Source organism: Coturnix japonica, chromosome 6 (assembly GCF_001577835.2).
Source record: "Coturnix japonica isolate 7356 chromosome 6, Coturnix japonica 2.1, whole genome shotgun sequence".
Lineage (NCBI taxonomy): Eukaryota > Metazoa > Chordata > Aves > Galliformes > Phasianidae > Coturnix > Coturnix japonica.
The window spans coordinates 31,277,808-31,297,117 of record NC_029521.1 but is presented as its reverse complement, the minus strand read 5'-3'; the positions used below and the strand labels follow the sequence as shown (position 1 = coordinate 31,297,117).

Sequence of the window (19,310 nt, the reverse complement as noted above, 5' to 3'; positions counted from 1 at the left end):
GGAGCCGTCCCGCCGGCGGTCAGTGCGGACACTCGGACTAACGCTCGTTCCCCGCCCGCTCCTTAATTAGCGCTGCAGCGCAACGCGGCACAAGGGAGGGACTCGACTCGTGATGCGCGGCTACGAACCTGTTCCGCTGCTCCTTTCGCTCGCGGTCTCCCGTCCCGCCGCTCTGGTTCCCGGACGGGGCGCGGTTCGCTGCGGGCCGGTCCCACGGTCGCGCCGTCGCGCTCAGGCGGTGCCGCCGTTCCCGGAGCGGTGCCGGCCGCCAGCGGAGCCGCCGCCTCCACGTGCGGTCCGGCTCCGGACGAGCCCCGTGGCTGTGGGTCACCGCGCATCCCGGGGCGGAGCCGAGTTCCAGCCGAGCAGGAGATGTGCGCTAACAACGTGCGCTAACTAACTACGTGAGCTAACTAACTAACTACGTGCACTAACTACGTGCACTAACTACGTGCTCTGCCGCCGGCCCCGCTCCGTCCATGTCCCCACACCCTCCGAGTAGGGGCGGCCCGTCCCGCTCCGAGGCGGCTCCCGGCACCGGGCGGTTCCTCGGGGCGGAGCGGCCCCGCGCAGCTCATCCCGCCCGGCGCCGTGACGTGTGGCGGTGCGGGAGCTCCCCGCCCTCCCATTGGGCCGCGGCGGCGGCGCGGGGTGGCGGCCGCCCAATAGACGCGCGGCTCGCAGGTGCCCGCGCGGTTATCTGCGCCCCGGGCGCGGCGCGGAGCGGCCCCGGACGCGCGGGCGAAGGCGGACGGCGGGGAGGAGCCGAGCGGAGCGGGGCAGTGCGGGGCAGTGCGGGGCAGTGCGGTGCAGGGCAGTGCAGTGCGGGGCATCAGCGGAGCCACGCGTGGCGTCGGGCCGCCCGCAGCCGGACGGGCCGCGCTCCGTATCGCCGCTCTGTGCCGCCGGGACGTGTCACCGCTCCGGTGCTGCCGCTTCTCCCCCCGCCGCGCCGTCGGAGCGCGGTGCCGAGAGCGGAGCGGGCGGAGCGAACTTTACCGCCGGCCGCGACCTACGAACGGAGACAGGAGCGGGCCGGCGCTCCCCGCCGCGGGGCCGCACCGAGAGCTTCGTACCGAGAGCTTCGTACCGAGAGCTTCGTACCGAGAGCTTCGTACCGCTCGGAGCGGGACCGGCGCCCGTGGATGACCGCCAATGTTAGCGGTGGGGCAGATGGATGCTAACCGGCAGAGCGCGTTCGTGCTGGGCAGCACGCCGCTGGCCGCGCTGCACAACATGGCCGAGATGAAGAGTTCGCTGTTCCCCTACGCCCTGCAGAACCCCTCCGGCTTCAAGGCGCCGGCCCTGGGCGGCCTCAACACGCAGCTGCCCTTGGGGACGCCGCACGGCATCAGCGACATCCTGGGACGGCCCGTGGGCGCCGCCGGCAACCTGCTGGGCGGGCTGCCCCGCATCAACGGCCTGGCCGCCTCGGCCGGGGTGTACTTCGGCCCCGCCGCCGTCTCCCGGTATCCGAAGCCGCTGGCGGAGCTGCCGGGGCGGCCGCCCATCTTCTGGCCGGGAGTGGTGCAGGGCTCTCCGTGGCGGGACCCGCGCCTCACCTGTCCCGGTAAGTGCCCGTCCCCCAGCCCGGGCCTCGGAGGGAGAACCGGGGGGGCGGGGGTAGGCGCGGACAGCCGGGACCCCGCGGAACGTGGCGGCGGCTCCGCACCGTGCCCCGCTCCGGAGCGGCGGAGCCTCGGGACGGACCCGCTCCCCTCCTCCGCCCTCCCCACCCCGCGCCGGGCGCGACTCGCGGCGAACGCGAACCCGTCCTGACGGAGCTGTTTTCCCTCCGCCCGCAGCTCAGACGGGGATGGTGCTGGACAAGGACGGCAAGAAGAAGCACACGCGTCCGACCTTCTCGGGGCAGCAGATTTTCGCTCTGGAGAAGACATTTGAGCAGACCAAGTACCTGGCAGGGCCAGAGCGGGCACGGCTGGCCTATTCGCTGGGCATGACTGAGAGCCAGGTGAAGGTAGGTCCCGCCGTCAGCTCCTTTCGCACCCGGAGCCGCCGCCGCGCGGGGCGTTTTTGATTCGTTTTCTCTTAGAAGCCGCTGGTAACTTAAATGTAACTTAAATCCCACCATTTGGATACCGAATAGATGCTTTTCGGTTAGTTTCTACGTCGCTCGCTTAGTGCTTAAAGCCCGTTATGCGGCAAACGATTAAAACAATTCCCTATAGGAACGCTGCTGCCGGCGGCTGCTCCGGTGGCCGCTGCCCGGCGCCGTTCAGCGCGGAGCCGCGCGGTGTTTCGGCGGCGCTGGGAGCCCCGGGGCGCGGCCGAGCTGTGCCCGTGCCCGTGGCTGTGCCCGTGTCCGTGCCCGTGTCCGTGCCGGTGCCGGAGCCGCTGCCGGAGCCGCCGCTTCGTTCGCGGGGGCGGCCGCTCCGCGGGGCCGGGCCGAGCGACCCCGGGGAGGGGCGGGAGAGGCGCGGGGAGCGGCCGGCCGAGCTGAGCGCTCCTCTCGGGGCCAGGTGTGGTTCCAGAACCGGCGGACCAAGTGGCGGAAGAAACACGCGGCCGAGATGGCGACGGCCAAGAAGAAGCAGGACTCGGAGACGGAGAAGCTGAAGGAGAGCTCGGACAATGAGGACGATGACGAGTACAACAAGCCCCTGGACCCCAACTCGGACGACGAGAAAATCACGCGGTTATTGAAAAAGCACAAATCCACGAACCTGGCCCTCGTCAGCCCCTGCAGCACCAGCTCGGACACGTTGTGAGCCGCCTGCCTGGATGCTGACTTGGTGTCTTGTACAGCCTGAGATGTATGTGAAATGTATATATTTTTTACAGAATAAGTTATGAAATTATTTTCTTTCTCATCGATGTAAATTTCAGAGGAATCTTTCCGACTTCTCGGTTTTCCTTTCGTGTCCCTTCCAGGTTCGCTCCTCTCTCTTGCAGCCAATTCCTGCTCCTAACAATCCGCGTTTGTCCCCGTTTTGTACGGAGCACAAACCCCAGCGCGGCCACGTTGTACATAGAGAACTGCAGATTTTGTGATGTATATTTCTAGTGTAAAAACGGCCTTTACTTTCGCTCCCTCCCTCTGCTCAGGGGTTTGGCGGTTTGGTTTCTTCTGCCTCCGGATTTTATGCTTAATAATATCAAAAGAGGGAAAAAGAAAAACAAACAAAACAAAACAAAAAAAACCACGCAAAAACGCGAGAGAAAAGAAGGACACTTGATTTCAAATTGGATGAACGCTGTCGTCTCCACACGGGTTGGGAAAGACTTGGTATACATCAATAAATTATTTAACACGCTTTGCCTTCAGCGCGTTTTCGCCCGTGGTGCCGCTTTTTCCTCAGCCCGGGCCGGAGGGGCCGCACCTCCGCGCTGCGGGAATCGCGGCTGGACGCGGGGCGGAGCAGCTCGTAGTGCCCGAGGACCGTCGCCGGCCGGGGACACCGACCCTGCCCCGCTCCGTTCCCGCGGCGCTCCGCGGGCGGCTTTCGGGCGGCAGCGCTCTGCGGGGCGGGGGTGGCGCGGCGGGGCCGGGACTGAGCCGGGAAGGCCGAGTCCGACAGCGGGTCGGGAGCGGCGTTCGGTACCGGGTGGAATTCTCGCGCGCTGTGGCCGCGCCGTCTCCGCGGCGGGAACGTACGAGAGACGCGGTGAGTCTGAGCGGGCACCGCGACGCTCGGAGTCGGGGGTCAGACCGCACCGGCTGCCGGTACGGAAAAGCCGTCGGGCGGCAGCGGCAGCAGCAGCAGCAGCAGCGGCCTTTTGCCGCGGGGAGCGGAAGGCGGAGCCCGGACGGCGGCCACAGAACGGCCCCTTCGGGCAGAACCGCGGCGGGGACCATCGCCAGAGCCGCCTCCTCCACCGCCAGCCTCGGCCCGCAGCGCCCGCGTCCGCGGCTCGGGACCGCCAGCCCGACGGCATTCCGAGGCCTCGCAGCCGCCGGGCGCTGCGCTGTTCTCGAGAGTATTGGAGGCCGGGCGGGCGCGGGGCAGCTTCGCGGTGGAGCCGCTTTCGGTTCCGCTACTTTTTTACACGAACGAGACTCGATTTGTGCCTCTCAGCTGCCGCGGGGCAGCCCCAGGCGGTGCTCGAGCTGCGGCCGCGTCCCGCACAGCCGTGCGGCGCTCCCGACATGCGGAGCAGGAGCCGCCCGCGGAGCCGCCCCGCACTGTCCGCCGTGTCTCGGGGCCGGGCGGAGCGCATCCTGCGTGGGCAGCCCGCATTGTGGCGCGGGGCAGTCCTCGTTCTGCCGAGCCGCCAACGGGCTCTGCGGGGCCGCACTGCGCCGAGCCGAGCCGAGCCGCCCCACAGACGGAGTTAATCGGGTGGAGAAATGAATCTCCGCTTCCGTCCCGGTCATCGAGGCACGGCACGGCGCCGCAGCTGCCGGACTGTCGGTGGAGAACGGCACGATGACGAACACCCGTCCCCAAAGCGGGGAACAGTTCCGCCCGTTGCCGCTCCTTATTTCTTTAATCGAATCGGGCCGGTCTGTAGCGGCGGTTCGCGCCTTTCGCCGAACGGGGAGCGCGGAACCGCGGCGCTGCGTCCCGGGCCGCGATGGGACCGAACCGCGCCGGGGTCGGTCGGTGCTCAGCGCCGGGAGCGGCAGCGGAGCGGTCCGAGAGCTGAGAGCCGCGCTCAGTGTGGGACGCGCTCCGGGACGGAGCCCCGCCGGCCCCGCAGACCGCGCCCGTAAAAGAAATCTCTTTCTTTCTTTCTTTCTTCTCTTTTGTGTTAAATTTGCATTTTATGAATTTACGCGCTTTAAATTTGAGACTCTTTCAACTCCACAGGTTACCGCGCCGGGTCCCCGTGTTACTGACTGCTGCGGGTGGGTTGGGACTATTTATAGCCCCGCAGTTTATAGCTCTGCTGAATTTATCTATCAGCGAGGCTTCAGGCTGAGTGTGAAGGCAGTCTCTTCTTTTTTTCCACCCCCCAAACCCAGAGATAATCACGAAGCACTTTGAAGCACTTTACGGTGGCATATTTATTGAGCTACGGAGACTGGCATCTCATCAATAGCTCATAAAGCTGTACATCTCCGTATGTGAACACTCTAATACGAAGCCCTCAATGCCTTTTCCTCAGTTTGCATTATGTTTTGATTAACACCAGAACTACGTTCTCTTCTATGGGTTTTCACTCAAAAAACGACCCTGCTAATTGGCAGGAGATTAAAAAGGTAACTCATTAGTGTGAAATCTGACAATTCCATGATTTCCCTGCAACCTGCCATGCCAACATTGAAGGGACAGACACATGAACGTTCACCATGATCAGTTTTATTGCTTGAGAACCAGAGTACTCATTTCTAAAGGCCTTCGTAGTTACCATGAGTTGACTTTGCTTAAATAGAATTACGGCGTGGTTATAATGCAACATGGCACAGTAACAATACAGAGCTGCAGACGCCCTTCGGGCAGCAGGACTCAGTAGGAACAGTACGGATTGAACTGTTGAGAAAACATTCTGCAAGCAGACACCAAATCATTTCAGTGGTAGTGATTTATACCAAAATCCAGCATAAATCTAATGCCATCGCGCAGTCCATGAACTCTGTAGTGTTCTAAATTAAATCAATAAAACATACATTTGTGTTTCATCAACAGACTCCCTAATCACCTTTTAATGTTGTATTTAGCGGCGGGAGAAAAATGTTACTAATAGGATGATTGGATGCACTGAGCTCCCAACCAGGGCATGTCACGGTCCTTCTTCTTCTGCACTGCACGCCTGCAGTCAGCGCCCAGCGGAGCTGAAGCCTGAAGCAGACCGTCATTCTCTTCTCCCGTATTGTTGTTGTTTTAATACAGAATACTTGGCACCATCAAACAGTAACAAAGGACAGACAAAAACAGTTTACAAAATTCTGGAAAGTTACACCCAAACCTAGCTAAGAACTTCACATTCAATCCTTAATAGTACATAGAAAGAAGGGATTATAGGAGCAACAAAGTGAAACTGCTAATATATGTACTATATAGTATACTATATACCTGTCTGGAGGATGGCACTGCTATATATTATTTGTTACATAAATGTTGGTTGTCGATGTACGCTAACTAAACCTGCTACGGCTCCAACACTACTGCTGATATGGCACTCTCAAGCATTCATATTGGAAAGTATATTTAGCATAAGTTTTGGTCAGGTTTATAAATTATTTATATATCTGTGTATATATACACATACATACATATATATACACACACATATGTATGTATAGAAAGCAGCTGCTGTGTGATTCAAAAACCATGTAACATGGCAGTATAGTAAATAACTTGAGAAAAAAAAAACAATAAAAATGAAAAACGAAACACTAAAACTATAAAACACAAACCAAAAGCCTTGGTCGGCAGAGAAAATACCATTTAAAACCATCAATATCTCCATCTATACAATCCAATGTACAAAACCCCAAAGTGGTAAAGAGATATAACGTCAGGCGTGACACCTTTACAAGTTTGTAATAAGCTGAAATAACTTCTCCACATCATCGACGAACACTTAGTAAAAGTTGGAGGTTGTGAAGTCTAAAATATGCAACATCTCTGCTGTCTATTTAGAGTTTTGGCAACAGAACCGTGACATATATATAAAAAAAATTCCACGTTTCTACTTGATGTCACATGAACATACAAGACAGTGAGGTATGTGAGGCTTTTCTCGAACAGAGTCCAGATGCTGAAGCATAGTGTACGATCAGCAGCCTAAGGATGTGGCACTGGGGACGTCTGGATACGGCTGTTACGACTGTGTGTTTCTGGATGCTGCCATTCCTCCCCTCCTCGCTACAGTGTTGTTTCGTGGAAGATCTTCTCGTTCCGAAGGCATCTTTTTCCTGTTGCAGAATTGGCATTTTTTAAAAAAAGAAAAATAAACACAGGGGCAATGATGTAGAAAATATAAACGTAAAGGAAAAAAAATGATATTTACCACCACATCACTGCACGACACAACACTTGTGCACATTTGCAATAGGTTTACCTGCCCCAGCAGCTATTCGAAAGGACAGGAACACAGGCTGCAGCAAGTCAGGAGAAACAGGAGTTACACATTGGAAATGTTTCGTTGTCAAACAGCAATAAACACACAACAACAACCCTACAACTGGTACCAAAACGGCGCAACGGTTTCTTGGATTAACCCAGCTACAAAAAGCACGAGAGCCATCGCAGCTCTCCGCTCCCACTGAGATCCAAGGGACTGTTTCCCACAGATCCCTGCAGGTAGAGCTTCCCCTGCACCTCCCCTCTATCGCGGAACCAGCTCAGCTGAGCGTGCCACGCTCCATGAAAATCCATGTTCAGTGCGCCAAAGAAACAAACCCAATAGTTCCCGCAGCACCTGCCAGCCACCAACAGCAAACTTTAATTTGCTGCACAAGTAGTAAACCTCTGCATCTTAAATCAGGACCACACGTCCTTAACTGTGGTCTCAGGAATGAAGTGCTCTGTCTCAGAAGAACGCTGAGCACGGCAGCAAATAGGAGAACACAGGTATCGATTTGGCTTTGGCCGTGTACATGCACACACACGTGCATTTTCCCATTATCCCTCACAGAATGGGTATTCAGGAGCTCTCACACCACCCCTTGGATGGACAAGCCATCGCTGCTGCACAGTTCTCACTGCTCACACAGCTCTCACTGCTCTCACAGCCCACAGAGCTCACACAGCACACACTGCTCACACCGCTGTGCAGCTCCCTGGCTGCCTTTTTCTGAAAGTACTCCATCAGGAAATTCTGAGCTGCCCCCCCAGGTCCCTCCCACCGCCTGAGCAGCACTTCAAGGAGAGCAAACACTCCATTCTTCTGCATTTCTTCCTCCGCTTTTCATCTGATGGGACAGCAGAGCTGCCTGTAAAACCCCTTTCTTTTTCTTCACTGAAACAACTGCTACCCGATATAAAATTCAGCATTCTTTTTCTTACATGTTGCCTAAGTATGAAAATCTGCTAATATGCTGCTTTATGGATAGCTGGCTGGGCTCCACATTAATTTAAACCATGTTTCAGAAGCATTTTTGATAACCCAATGAAAAAGATGTTTTACATGGATAGTTGTAAGCGTGCACACACCGGTTCCTTTTGTACACTATCGCATTTTCTTTCCAACATACACCATCCTCCTCCTTATTTGGTTTCATGCAATATCTGCTCCATTTGCTCATTTTAGCTGAATTCAACTTTAAAACAACTCCACAGCTTTCAATTCAAATTATGAAGTTGAGGAATTACTGACTTACATGTAAAATTAAAAGAAACTACTACTACCCCTCCCTAATAAAAAAGAAAACAGAGCAATAACAAGTTTCATGTATTTACCTTGTGATCCCCCATGCAGACGTTTGGCCCGATGTGGTCATATATTACAATCTTCTCATCATTTTCTGACTAGTTTGACAAACAAACAAACAACAACAACAAAGGCACCAACAAGAACAAACAAGAGCCGTCAGTTCAGCTGCCCTCAGGTTCATAGAAACAGAAATACAGGAAAGGGGTCCTACAGCTAATTCAGAATGGCTTTTGAATGAGGAGGCTGTATGGAATCACACCATGAGGGGACAGAGTCACAGCACAGGTGATGTCCACACAGTAACACATCTCTGCTCGGCTTTTCCAGAGACAGACTGTGCAGAACGTATCTCTATGCTCAATACGGACTGCAGCAACGTGTGCAATTTGTACACAGCAATTAACTCACAAAACCCCGGTGCCTGTTCCTCACTTCTGAGGCCATAAGAAATGTCAGTTTGAACAGATTAAGTTAATCTTTCCTCAGGTTTGCATTCAAACCCGGTGCCTGCGGCAGGCAGCCCACCCCACCGCCCGGCTCCTTTTCAGAGCAGCACACAGTTGTGTGGAGCTGGGTAGGATATCTATCTGTTACTCTTTGAATTCCACGCTGCCTCGCGGAATTAGTTTATTTCCTCATACAGCTGATTTTAAATGTTCAGATACAAATGAGTTATTTACACTGTAGTAATTTAAACCTGTCAGTCCCACGGTACACATTCCTTCCTTTGAAAAAAGCATTAAGTGATTCTGAGAAAATCAGCTGTAAAATGAATATGACATTCCTCCAATCCACACCATGAATTACTTTCACTTTGTTCCATGCTAATCCTTGCACACTCGCACACTGCCTTCTTTAGCATTTGTACTTTCGTGGCCAGTAAAACGTGTTCATTTTTCAGCCATTTGGCAAAACAACACAATTTGCAGAATGTTTCGTTCCTCTGCCACAATCCTTCAGGAATAAATACAAAGACATCGCCATTCAAGGTGATTTCTTATCACACCTAACAGTTTTTACCAGCTAATTAAGCCTGCAATCCACACACCCTGAAGTCTCTCGCACAATCATAGATGATGTTCTTCAAACTAGCTGGCAACACTAATTTATTCTGTACGAAACGGTCAAGACTTTCTCATCTGCAATCAGTCAGTTCTGACTGGGCAGTAACATTCTATAAACACCGGCATTTTGGACTATAAAGTTAAAACTGAATTATCTTTAATGCAGTAAGGAAGCTTAAGGTCAGATTTACTTTATAGCACGGTTGTCTGCCAAAAATATAAAAAGATAACCTTCTGCATTATATGCATGAGCCCTTTCCAATATTTCAAGATCATAATGCCACCAGCATCGGAAGTGGGGATACATTCATCAAAAGCGACTTGATAATTTACAAAGGCAGCATAAAATTGTGGATTTTCAACTGCATAATCTTTAGACAGATAAACAAATTACAGCGGTGCACAAGCAGAAACAATATACACTCGGCTGAGCATTCATTACTTCATGCTATCAAGCATCAACGCAGCTCCCTAGCAGTGGGCAACCTTTGGTGTTTTAGGGCTCAGGAGGCATAAAATAACATGATGGTGAGGTAACCGACCATAGCATGATAGATGATGTTGCATGAAAGCTGTTCACAGCCCCATGTCTGTACAATCTGTAATGCCTACTGTGTAGCAGAGCCCGCTGTACAGTGCGGCACTTTGTGCACGCTGTCCTTTCTTCACGTAGGATTAAGAGGCAGCTTTACAATTTCTGGTTGAAATAAAATATAGATCTGCAGATAGGCAGAAAAATAAATTCTTTATGTGCCTCTAAGAATTAATACAGCAAAACAATTACTCTCATAAGAATCCCTAATAGTTAGTTAAACACACACACAAAATGTTTCACAATGGATACGTATTTAAATTTTAAGGATTTAGTACACTGTAATTAGTTAATTAAATTTTGCTTTTTGTTTTGTAAGTTCCTTTCTGAACTCCAAAGTGTCAGGTTCTGCAGTGAAACACACCATCGGCGGCAAAGCAAATACTGACGGCTGCGTAAAACCACAGAAACAAGCGCTGCCATTTCGCTCTTTCCTCTATTGGTTCTTTTCCATTTAATATATTCAATACATTTTATAAGCCACAATTACAGTTTATTTTTGAGTCAGATAAGCTAACTCCTTCCTTGGTATCAGCTCGCAGAGCCACACACCCGGCCCAGTCTGACTGCCTCCATACTTGCAGTTTTGCACACACGTTTCTGGAAATGCCCCAGGCAGCAAGCTCCTCATTTGAAAGTACAAAACTGCAGTGAAAAACCAGCGTGCAGTTTTAAAACGTGAGCTCTGAATGATCCAGCTGGCTGCGTTTCTGTTCCACTGAGACCAAGGGCTGGGTAACTGACCTCACAGCTTCTAATTTCTTTAACGCTCTACCTTTGTTTTCTTTTGTTTAATTTTCTCCCATTATATCCAAGTTATACCCCCCAGATAATCTGAAAGAATTCCTTTCCTTCTGTACTGTTTACACTCTTCAAGCCTTTGTGTACACTTCTATCTCCTTATTCATAGTTTAAAAAAAAAATCTTCCCCCATTGGCCACTCTTTCCATGGGTTTAATCCTTTGTTCTTGAGGAATTCCAGGGGCGCCAGGCGCTATCTGTAACATTTTGGGTACAGCCTCCATTTTTCCTATTCTAGTTCTGCAGAAGCAGCTCAAATGACGTTGATTTTGACACTACTGTTCTTACTAGAAAGCCAACATTCCTCTTGGCTTTATCGAGGTTTTTCATTAAGCTCCGTAATGCACACATCGTCTAAAATTTTACGTGAAACTTCAAGATATCATGCAGACACATACATTAAAATGTGTGAGGAACTATGCCAGACCGAGATGTGAGTAGCTACATAAAAATGTTCTCAGCCTTTCATTGAATTATATACTGCAAAGCAAACAGTCTAATCATGAGGTAAATAGCCCTGATGGGAGAGAGAACAGGAAGGTTATAAACTTCAGGGAACCAAGTTTCAAGGGTTTCATTGCTTTAAATGGAAGAAAAAAGACGTATATGCAAAGATTACTTCCTGTTAAACCACACTGGTTACAAAGAAGAATGCAGATAGGCAGATGGCTTTGGACCACTGGGTGTTTGTAAGACTGTTATGTATGTGACAGTCAAACAAACTGGTCAGCAAGGCAACCTCAGTGCAGCAGGGCTGGAAAGTCACAGCACGTTCCTTTCTGCACGGCAGCCATGGCCACTGCTGGCACAGCAGGAAACTTCTTGCACGGCAGAAAGGCACGGCTGAGATCTCCTCGTGCACTGATCTACTGATGGATGTAGGGTCTTTCAGGAACTGACAGCATAGCTGAACAGATCTCCATGTTCTTGCCATGACCAAGCACGCAAGAAGAAATGGAAGCAGTGCATGTTGGTACATGTAACTAGCTCATCTGGGTCAGTGTCTCTGTGTAAAACAGGAGAGCAGAGCAAAGTAAAGAAGAAAGGCAAAACAGGAGAACTGGAAGGCCCCTGAACTACAATTAGGTCATTTAACCTTGAATAGAGCTTCACTTAAGCTTATCCAACCTCTAGGCACTGAAATTCTAAGAGGAACCGTACATCCTAAAAACGATGCAAAATAGTATTTCTAAAACTCTAACAGAATGTCTAAATTTACACCAATTTAATTGGCGTGCCACGGCCAGAAGTCTGTCTGCTGATAGCTGTCATTCCTCAGCAGACAGCGATAGATCTGACCCATGTAGGGCCTGTCACGTTCTTGGGAAATGCAGTTCTCATTATCAACACCAGAAGGAATCTATATCTATTACGTTTTAACTCAGGAGCCTTAAGCTGTTCCTTCACAGACTTTCCCTTCAGTAACATCCTTCCTTAGTGGGAGCCACTCCTGGATGCTTCTGTCTGCCTCTGTGTTGAGTCCTTGTGACAGTCCTGTATTGCCCTATTGCCTATTAGTGCACAGGGGGCTCGACAAGGGACTGATGGAGGTTATCGATTCCTTTTTATTCTTTTTTAAACCAGGCGTGGTTTCCCAGTGTGGTTCAGAAATGCCACAACAGGATACTGACAAATGCAGCCCTGACCAGCTCTGAAGCAGTGTAGGAGAACAAATCGTCAGTCAGCAGTGGAACTCAGACACCAAATAAAGCACTGTGGAAATTCATGCTTTGGTAACCATCCAAGGGTTAATTGGGACAAACCCAGATTCTCCTATGGGAAGCACTGGAGTTTAATATTGCTGTGTATGCTGCCACCAGCTTAGTGAGAGTTTGCTATGGACAACTGAAAATCCATGGCCGAGCAGAAAGGTATCAGCCCTACCTAACCCTGCTGAGGGAAAATGCAACATGAGGGAAGCAGTGAGGCTGCAGGTCCATACTTACTTTCAGAATGAGCTCTTTGGCTGAGTGGGACATCAGGATCCTGTCACACCAGGCTGGACATCGTGTATTCATGTACTGCTTTCCCTGGCTGGAGTCCTCGCTGTACGGATAGCTGTGAACACATTGCCATCACAACAGTCAGCAGCTTCCTGCAAACATCCTGAAACCTCAGTCTCAAACAACAACACTAATTAAGAAAATTAATTGGCAAAGAGAAGCTCCTTTGAACATCTCTCATACAAAGAGGCTGATATGACAGAAGTTTTGTCATTGGATCACTATGAACGTACCATTGGGCCACCTGCAGGTTCTATCTTAGCTTTAAAATGCAATAAAGTGTTTATTTTGACCTACAGAACACCTTAAAAACTCACTCTGTTTATTTCCAGATTATGTGCCTGGGCGAGCCTAAGCTGGAATCATTGAAAGCAATGGTACTGGCAGCCTCTGGTTCAACTGTCAGGAGGCTGAGTCCAAATCTTTCTTTGTGAGTGGATCTTATCCAAGTGTTCTCGCTACTTTAATACGACAGACTTTTGGATTTGATGCTCACTGATTATGCTTTAAGGACCACTATTTTCCCAGACCATTTCCAGGATGACATGGGCATGGGTAAGTAGCCAAAGGGGCCTGGAGGTAGTCCAAAGGGGCTGTGAAAGGCTCAATTTCTTGCATATTGAACCTGGATTAGCCGAACTCCAAATAAACATATTTAAACAAAAACATTAAGCTGGCACATATTGCCTACAGATATATGCATGTGTGTATTTAAAACAAAGGTATCTATCTTTTATCCTGTTCGTGGTTGAATTCATAACAGAAATACTGACGTTTTCAAGACACATGCGTTGAAATGACATTCCTGGGATGTAACCAGAGAGCTGGCATGCTTCAAGAGAAACTTATTTCCCACCCTCCTTGGTGCGATGCTCTGAAACTGAGGCGTTTTGCTTTCTACCAAATAAGTTTACAAGCTACTCTGCCATTAAGAAGATTAGCCATGGCAAACATCCAAGAAAAGCGCACTGAATGTATTGGAACAAACCAGTGATCTCAGTACCTTTTCCACCTCATCAAACCTAACAAGACTCATTTTCAAAACATATTATGAGAATTCAATTTGCTGCTTCACTGACATACAGAAGTACAGCTTATTTCTGAGTGCCTGTGAGATATCTGGATGATGTAACACTATCGGTAGCAGAAGCTCTTTGTCTGTAATTTAAGGGTTGGCTTTTTCTGGTACCCTTCTTTAGTTACTCGAGAATCCCATACAACTGTAGCTGCTTTTTATGACAGAAGGTTTAAGAATCAATCACATTTCATACAATCCTTCCTTTTATAGCATTAACTCTACAGCTTTTAAAATAAGGTGCTCTGTACTTGGAATGATCCCCTACAGTTATGTTAGAGCACTTCATTCAAGAGCCTAAATTCTGTAAAATGGTGTTTATCAGTTTGCTTTATTCATCTTAATATTTTCAAAGGGTGAAAACTCCTGCCAGTTTTTCAAGGTCTTTAGTGCTGCTCACCCAGACTAGAAGGAATGGTCATTTACAAGTACATTTGACCCATCAGCATTCCAGTGGCTGGGACAGAAACAAAGATAAATGCTGCAAAAGCTATCCAGACAAAATCATCTGCAGGAATTCATTTAAAATGTTAAAATGAGGCAAGATCTTTTCATAAGGCAGCACCTATCTGTCAGGCTAAAAGCACGACAACGTTCTATCTTGACACACTCTGGTGACAGTGGCTTTTCTCTCTCTCTGTTACCTTATCTTTGTCTTGTGCCAGTCTCACTCCTGTGAAATGCTGACAGAGACAACAACAAAAGTTACCTAAATACACCCCTAGCAAATAAGGACGATTCCTTGCTCTCCCCTTCATGCTCTAGAAGGTTTGTGTTTTGGAACAAGCAGATTCTTTTCTTTTTATAGACTGGCCCAAACTGACATATGATCAGTGAACTTGTGGAGCAATTCATTTTGCAGCTCGGCAGGTTCTGTGGACAGGGCTGCTCAGTTCATTACATGCGCTTATCTTGGATAGCTTTTTTTTTTTTTTCCAAATAAACACTCAATTGGACGTTTCTGGAGTCAGCTGCCATTGGAGAAATCTTAAAGAAATATATCACTGAACGTGAAGCATTGCAGAATAAAACTTTCCCAGTAACATACATTCCAGTACACGCCTCCATCATCCCATTCCATGGTTAAACGAGCAGTGGGATTAGAACACTGCAACTGCTTTTGACTGCTTCCCAAATTCAGTCTTTTTCTTGAGAGCTCTGAAGCTTTTCATTTGCTCAGGGCACTTCTAAGGGTACTCATTTCTATGGATACTGTTCTGTTTTACATCATTTTAGCTTTCTCCTTAGCTGATGTGATTTAAAACCAGTCAATAAAAGCAATCAGAGGAGGAGACAGACAGATGCACAAGAACCTCAGGAAACTCAGCTAATGATTCTGTGCTGCCCTAAAAGAAAGATATTGCAAAATACAAAGACACAAGAGAAAGCAAACTACCCAAACCCTCCAAGCTGCCACGCACAACAGCACTGACTCTCAGTCTTGTGCACATCTGTCACTAGAATGCAGCCCTTGGCTGCGCTCCTGGCACCTCCTGCAAAGACAAGTCTCCTCAGGTTGGCAGGTTTGAGCCCACAGCCATGAAGGCTGCAGACTGAACAACACAACAACGGAGAAGTAACAAAGGCGCATGTGTTTCAGCAAAAGCAAGATATAAATCACAGCACTCACTGCTTCGTCTAATGCAGCAACTACTCAGTAAATACAGATTCAGGATGGCACTCAAAAAACTGGAAAATGTTTCTAATGGCTTCATTAGGCTGACTGCGCTAATACAGTTCTGTTTGATTATTAACTTTTCATTTTCTTTAGGGTGTATTCACAATTCATCTCCTCTCATCCTTTTTGTTCAGCCCTATTTTCTTATCTGCTTCTTTAAAATAAAGTAATTATATTTAAATTTATGTGCATGCAAGAAAAAAAAGAAAAAACAAAGAGAACTAATCTTTCAATATGCAACTGCCAAAAGATATTCAACGTGGGATTGTCTGTTACCAACTACATTCTTATAGCTTTGCTCTCTTTGATATCTCCAGCTCCTTTTCACGCAACCATTCCAGGCTGGTAAGGAGCTCACAGTTCTTGGTTAAAAACTCATTTAGTAATTAAGCAGGTTTTCTGATCTATGAATTGTATAAAGAATAACATAGATTTGATAAAAATAACTTTAAGGACTCCACATCAAATAACCACAAATTGAGAGCATCTTGCCAGCAATGAGTACTGTCAGTCCTGACCATCAAAGCTGTGGCAGAAAAAAGGAAGAACCAGCTCATTCAGCCCCATAGCTGTAGGAAGAAATTCCCTTTTTTCCTTTCTCTAGCCTTTTGCCTTCAGTCACCATCTACCTTGTGCTACATCCAAAGAACGGTGAGTAACCAAATTATCTCCTCGTTGTCCATATACACCAGCCAGCAGAGAGTTACGCAAAGTATCCTTTGACTGCTTATGTTCTTGGCGATGGACAGATGGGCAGTTCTGGAGCTGGACCATCCATGCACATGGCTTAGATCATCAGTCTCCAATCTTCAGGATTTATTTTTTCTCAAGATACTCCTGGACATTTTTCCACCTTATTTCACAAACATTTATGCACTAATTAAAGCAGCATCATTAATATAACACTGAATGTTGTCAAAACCTAACTGTACATCTCAAGGATTTGTAAACTAACTTTGATGACTAGGAACAGGGTGTCAAATGAGCTACTGACACTACACTTAATAAGGATGAGAACTACTTGGCACACATTGGTGCAAATAAAACATGAAGAGTGTCAGTAATATGATTTCACTGTTGCTGCTGGCAGGTACTGTCAAAGATGACTGGATGCCTTTACAAAAATACTTACTGCAGGGTGAAAAGTCTGCTGACATCATAAACCATCCTGTCAGCAAACAGCGCCTTACCTCAAAACACAAGCCAACTACACCATGTTTATAAACGCCTCCTTAAATGGCACTTCCAGTCAGGAAAAATGCCTCTAGTGAACTCTGCTCTCATTCAGGAAAGGATAAAATGTTGCTGAGATGGGTGAAGAATATTTTCAAACAGGAAACAACTCACTTTGGAGCATTACCACCCATCAGAGCTGTCTGTCACAAACACTTCTGCTTTCCAGTTCAGCACTGTGAGTGTGCCCTGATGCTGGCAGTGCATTTTGGTGCCACTTTAGGCATCCTGTCTTCTATGGAAAAGACATTTTTGGTAGTGCTGTAGAAAGTGTGATAACATCCACTAGGAAGCAATGGGAAAAAAGCACACTGAGATGCACTTTCCTATAGTATAATTAAAGGCCAGCCTGAGAAGATATGCATCCTACATCAAGATTTACGTGCAGACATTTAGCCAGATGTTATTGTGTTTCAGGGAGTGTAGAATGGCTCCTCCTTAAAGACCAACTGTCCTCTGAATTGATTCTAATACAAAATGGAAAAAAAATTGAGATGGGATGGAATCATAATGCGCTAATGAGAATGGAGCTCTTTATGAGAAGAGATGAGATTTACTTCTGAATTCTGAGATGAGTCCTTGCATTTGCTCAATCTACTCTCAACTTGCAGTCTATTTACATGTGATATTGAGAGAGAACTTCAAAAGGTGAAGAACACCAAACTCTTTTCAACGGGAAACAGTTTATTTACATTTAGTTCTGCTCTACTTTCAGGGTACCTGAGGTGATTTTACAAGGAACAAGGACTGTGTAAGACTGCCAGTTCAAGCTCTGAGTTCTTTCAAAGTTGTAAGGCCAAATATATATATATATATATATATATATATAAATAGAAAATATACTTTTTTAACTGGCAAGGTCCCATCTCAACATCAGTGTGTGTTGGTACAAAGGCCAGATCTCAATAAAATGTCATCTGACCCAAGTATGACAGATATCTAAGAATCAGCATTTGCCATTGCTAATTGTTGTCTGCTGCCAGACCATCGGTTTCTACCCCCAAATCAAATTACCACTTCTTATCTTCCTGAATCTGAAAGGGAGATTTGGGTTCCCTAGGCCTTTTCCCAACAAATGACCCCATGTAATTTATCTTCATATGCTCGTCGTAAGAGCAGACAGTTAAAGCTTAACCATGAGAGACACCGGCGTTTGAATTAAATTAACTGTTCACACGTACCAAAATACTAATAAGCCTTCATGATGCTCTGCTGAGCTAACTGCCCATGATACGCATCTCACTTAAGCCAAATCAGGAGGGTAAACAGTGTCCTGCAAACATAGTAGTTTAAGTACAATGTGTTAAACAGCTGCTACTTGCAAATGCTACACTAACACCATGGTGATGAAACCAACAATCAGAGTCAAAGGTGACAATAAAAAGGGAGGTCACCAGGGCAATCCAGTAGCAAAGGGTAAAATGGGTAAACAGGACCCAAGCCATAACTCCAGGCTCAACACAAAGCAGGAAGGTTAACAACACAATGCTTTCCTCTGAATCTTGTTTTATGGATTTAGGTTGAGTGCATTGCTTTTTTTCAGATAATGAGCTGCTTTGGAAAATCATGCCGCTGTAATACGTGTAAAGAATATGATTCAACAAATATTCCTGTTGTGTTCATCTCACTCTGGACCTTCTCCAGTAAAAAGGAAAAAGAAACCCAGAGTTCCTTCCTTTGCCACTTTTCCAGTGAGAAACAACTGGGCACGTCTCCTCCTGCTCCCGCAGAGAAATCTCTCTGCACTGCCTACAAACACTGTGCTGCTAAAGCACAGTGATGACACAAACACGAGCTGCTTCTGGTTCCACTCCACCTGTTGTCTCAGTGCCCTCTGTGGGGCATTGAGCCCGTGGAGGGCTGGCAGAAAGACACACTGCTCATTGTGACCAACATGTGGAGTTCGGCTGCTCAGTGAAGAGCACCACAGAGAAGCCCGGCTAACAAAAATGGATCATCCAGCAATATTAATACCTCAGTGAGTGGACAATGAGCAACATGCTCTACTGCTTTAATAGCAACAATGCCGTACTCCGCTGAATGTCTGTAATACCTTTACTATTACAAGTGGATACACGTAATGATGAATGATGTTGGCCTGTTGGAAACAACCCAGTGTGGGCTCATTCCAGCAGAACAGTCTGATGTCACCGTATGTGATTGTGACTTAGCTAAATGTTTTCTCCAGGAACTCGCCTGACTTTGGCTGTATTGCTTCTCTGCAATGCTTATTCAAATTCCAATAAAGAAGACAAAAATTAACACAAAGCTTAGCAACAGGTAAGAAGGAGCTCAGGTTCCAAAAGACCAGGCTTTTCAGTAGTACTTTCAGACCTCAGCGTGATGCATTAGTGGTAAAAAGACTAAAACCGACGACCTGGCTAACAGCAAAGACCATAACCTTTACAGAACTTACTCCGTGCTTCCACTGAAGCACTGTTTGCAATCCTCAGCTCAACATGGCACAGTAATATTCAGCACTTGAAGCTTTCTGACATCACCGATTTCCCTCTGTTTTTTCCTTTGCCACAATTCCTTAAAACAAAGAAATGCACACCTGGCAACTCAATCCAGTTCCTCA

General features: G+C 48.0%; 2 protein-coding genes across 7 annotated transcripts in view; one reads left to right on the top strand and one right to left on the bottom strand.

The window, feature by feature from the left end:
- Positions 1–777: 777 nt before the first annotated feature.
- Positions 778–3,369, top strand: NKX6-2 (NK6 homeobox 2). Of its 2 annotated transcripts, XM_015867544.2 has the most exons (4): positions 778–1,570; positions 1,806–1,978; positions 2,481–2,774; positions 2,893–3,369. In XM_015867544.2, exons 1-3 carry the CDS (start codon positions 1,156–1,158, stop codon positions 2,727–2,729), a joined length of 837 nt encoding a protein of 278 aa, XP_015723030.1. In that variant the 5' UTR covers positions 778–1,155; the 3' UTR covers positions 2,730–2,774; positions 2,893–3,369. The 2 variants fall into 2 exon arrangements, with proteins under 2 accessions (XP_015723030.1, XP_015723029.1); XM_015867543.2 differs by having other exon boundaries at positions 2,481–3,369.
- Positions 3,370–5,244: 1,875 nt separating this feature from the next.
- The window catches only part of INPP5A (inositol polyphosphate-5-phosphatase A), a 182,254-nt gene continuing 168,188 nt past the window's right edge, over positions 5,245–19,310 (bottom strand). For 2 of the 5 annotated variants that reach the window (XM_015867550.2, XM_032445628.1), the window contains 3 exons: positions 12,687–12,798; positions 8,310–8,378; positions 5,245–6,823 (listed from right to left, as the gene is read on the bottom strand). In XM_015867550.2, coding sequence (XP_015723036.1) covers positions 6,608–6,823; positions 8,310–8,378; positions 12,687–12,798 — 397 coding nt within the window. In that variant the 3' untranslated portion in view covers positions 5,245–6,607. Of the gene's footprint in view, positions 6,824–6,918; positions 7,007–8,309; positions 8,379–12,686; positions 12,799–19,310 lie in introns of all 5 variants that reach the window. The other 3 variants (XM_015867547.2, XM_015867546.2, XM_015867545.2) reach the window with 3 other exon arrangements.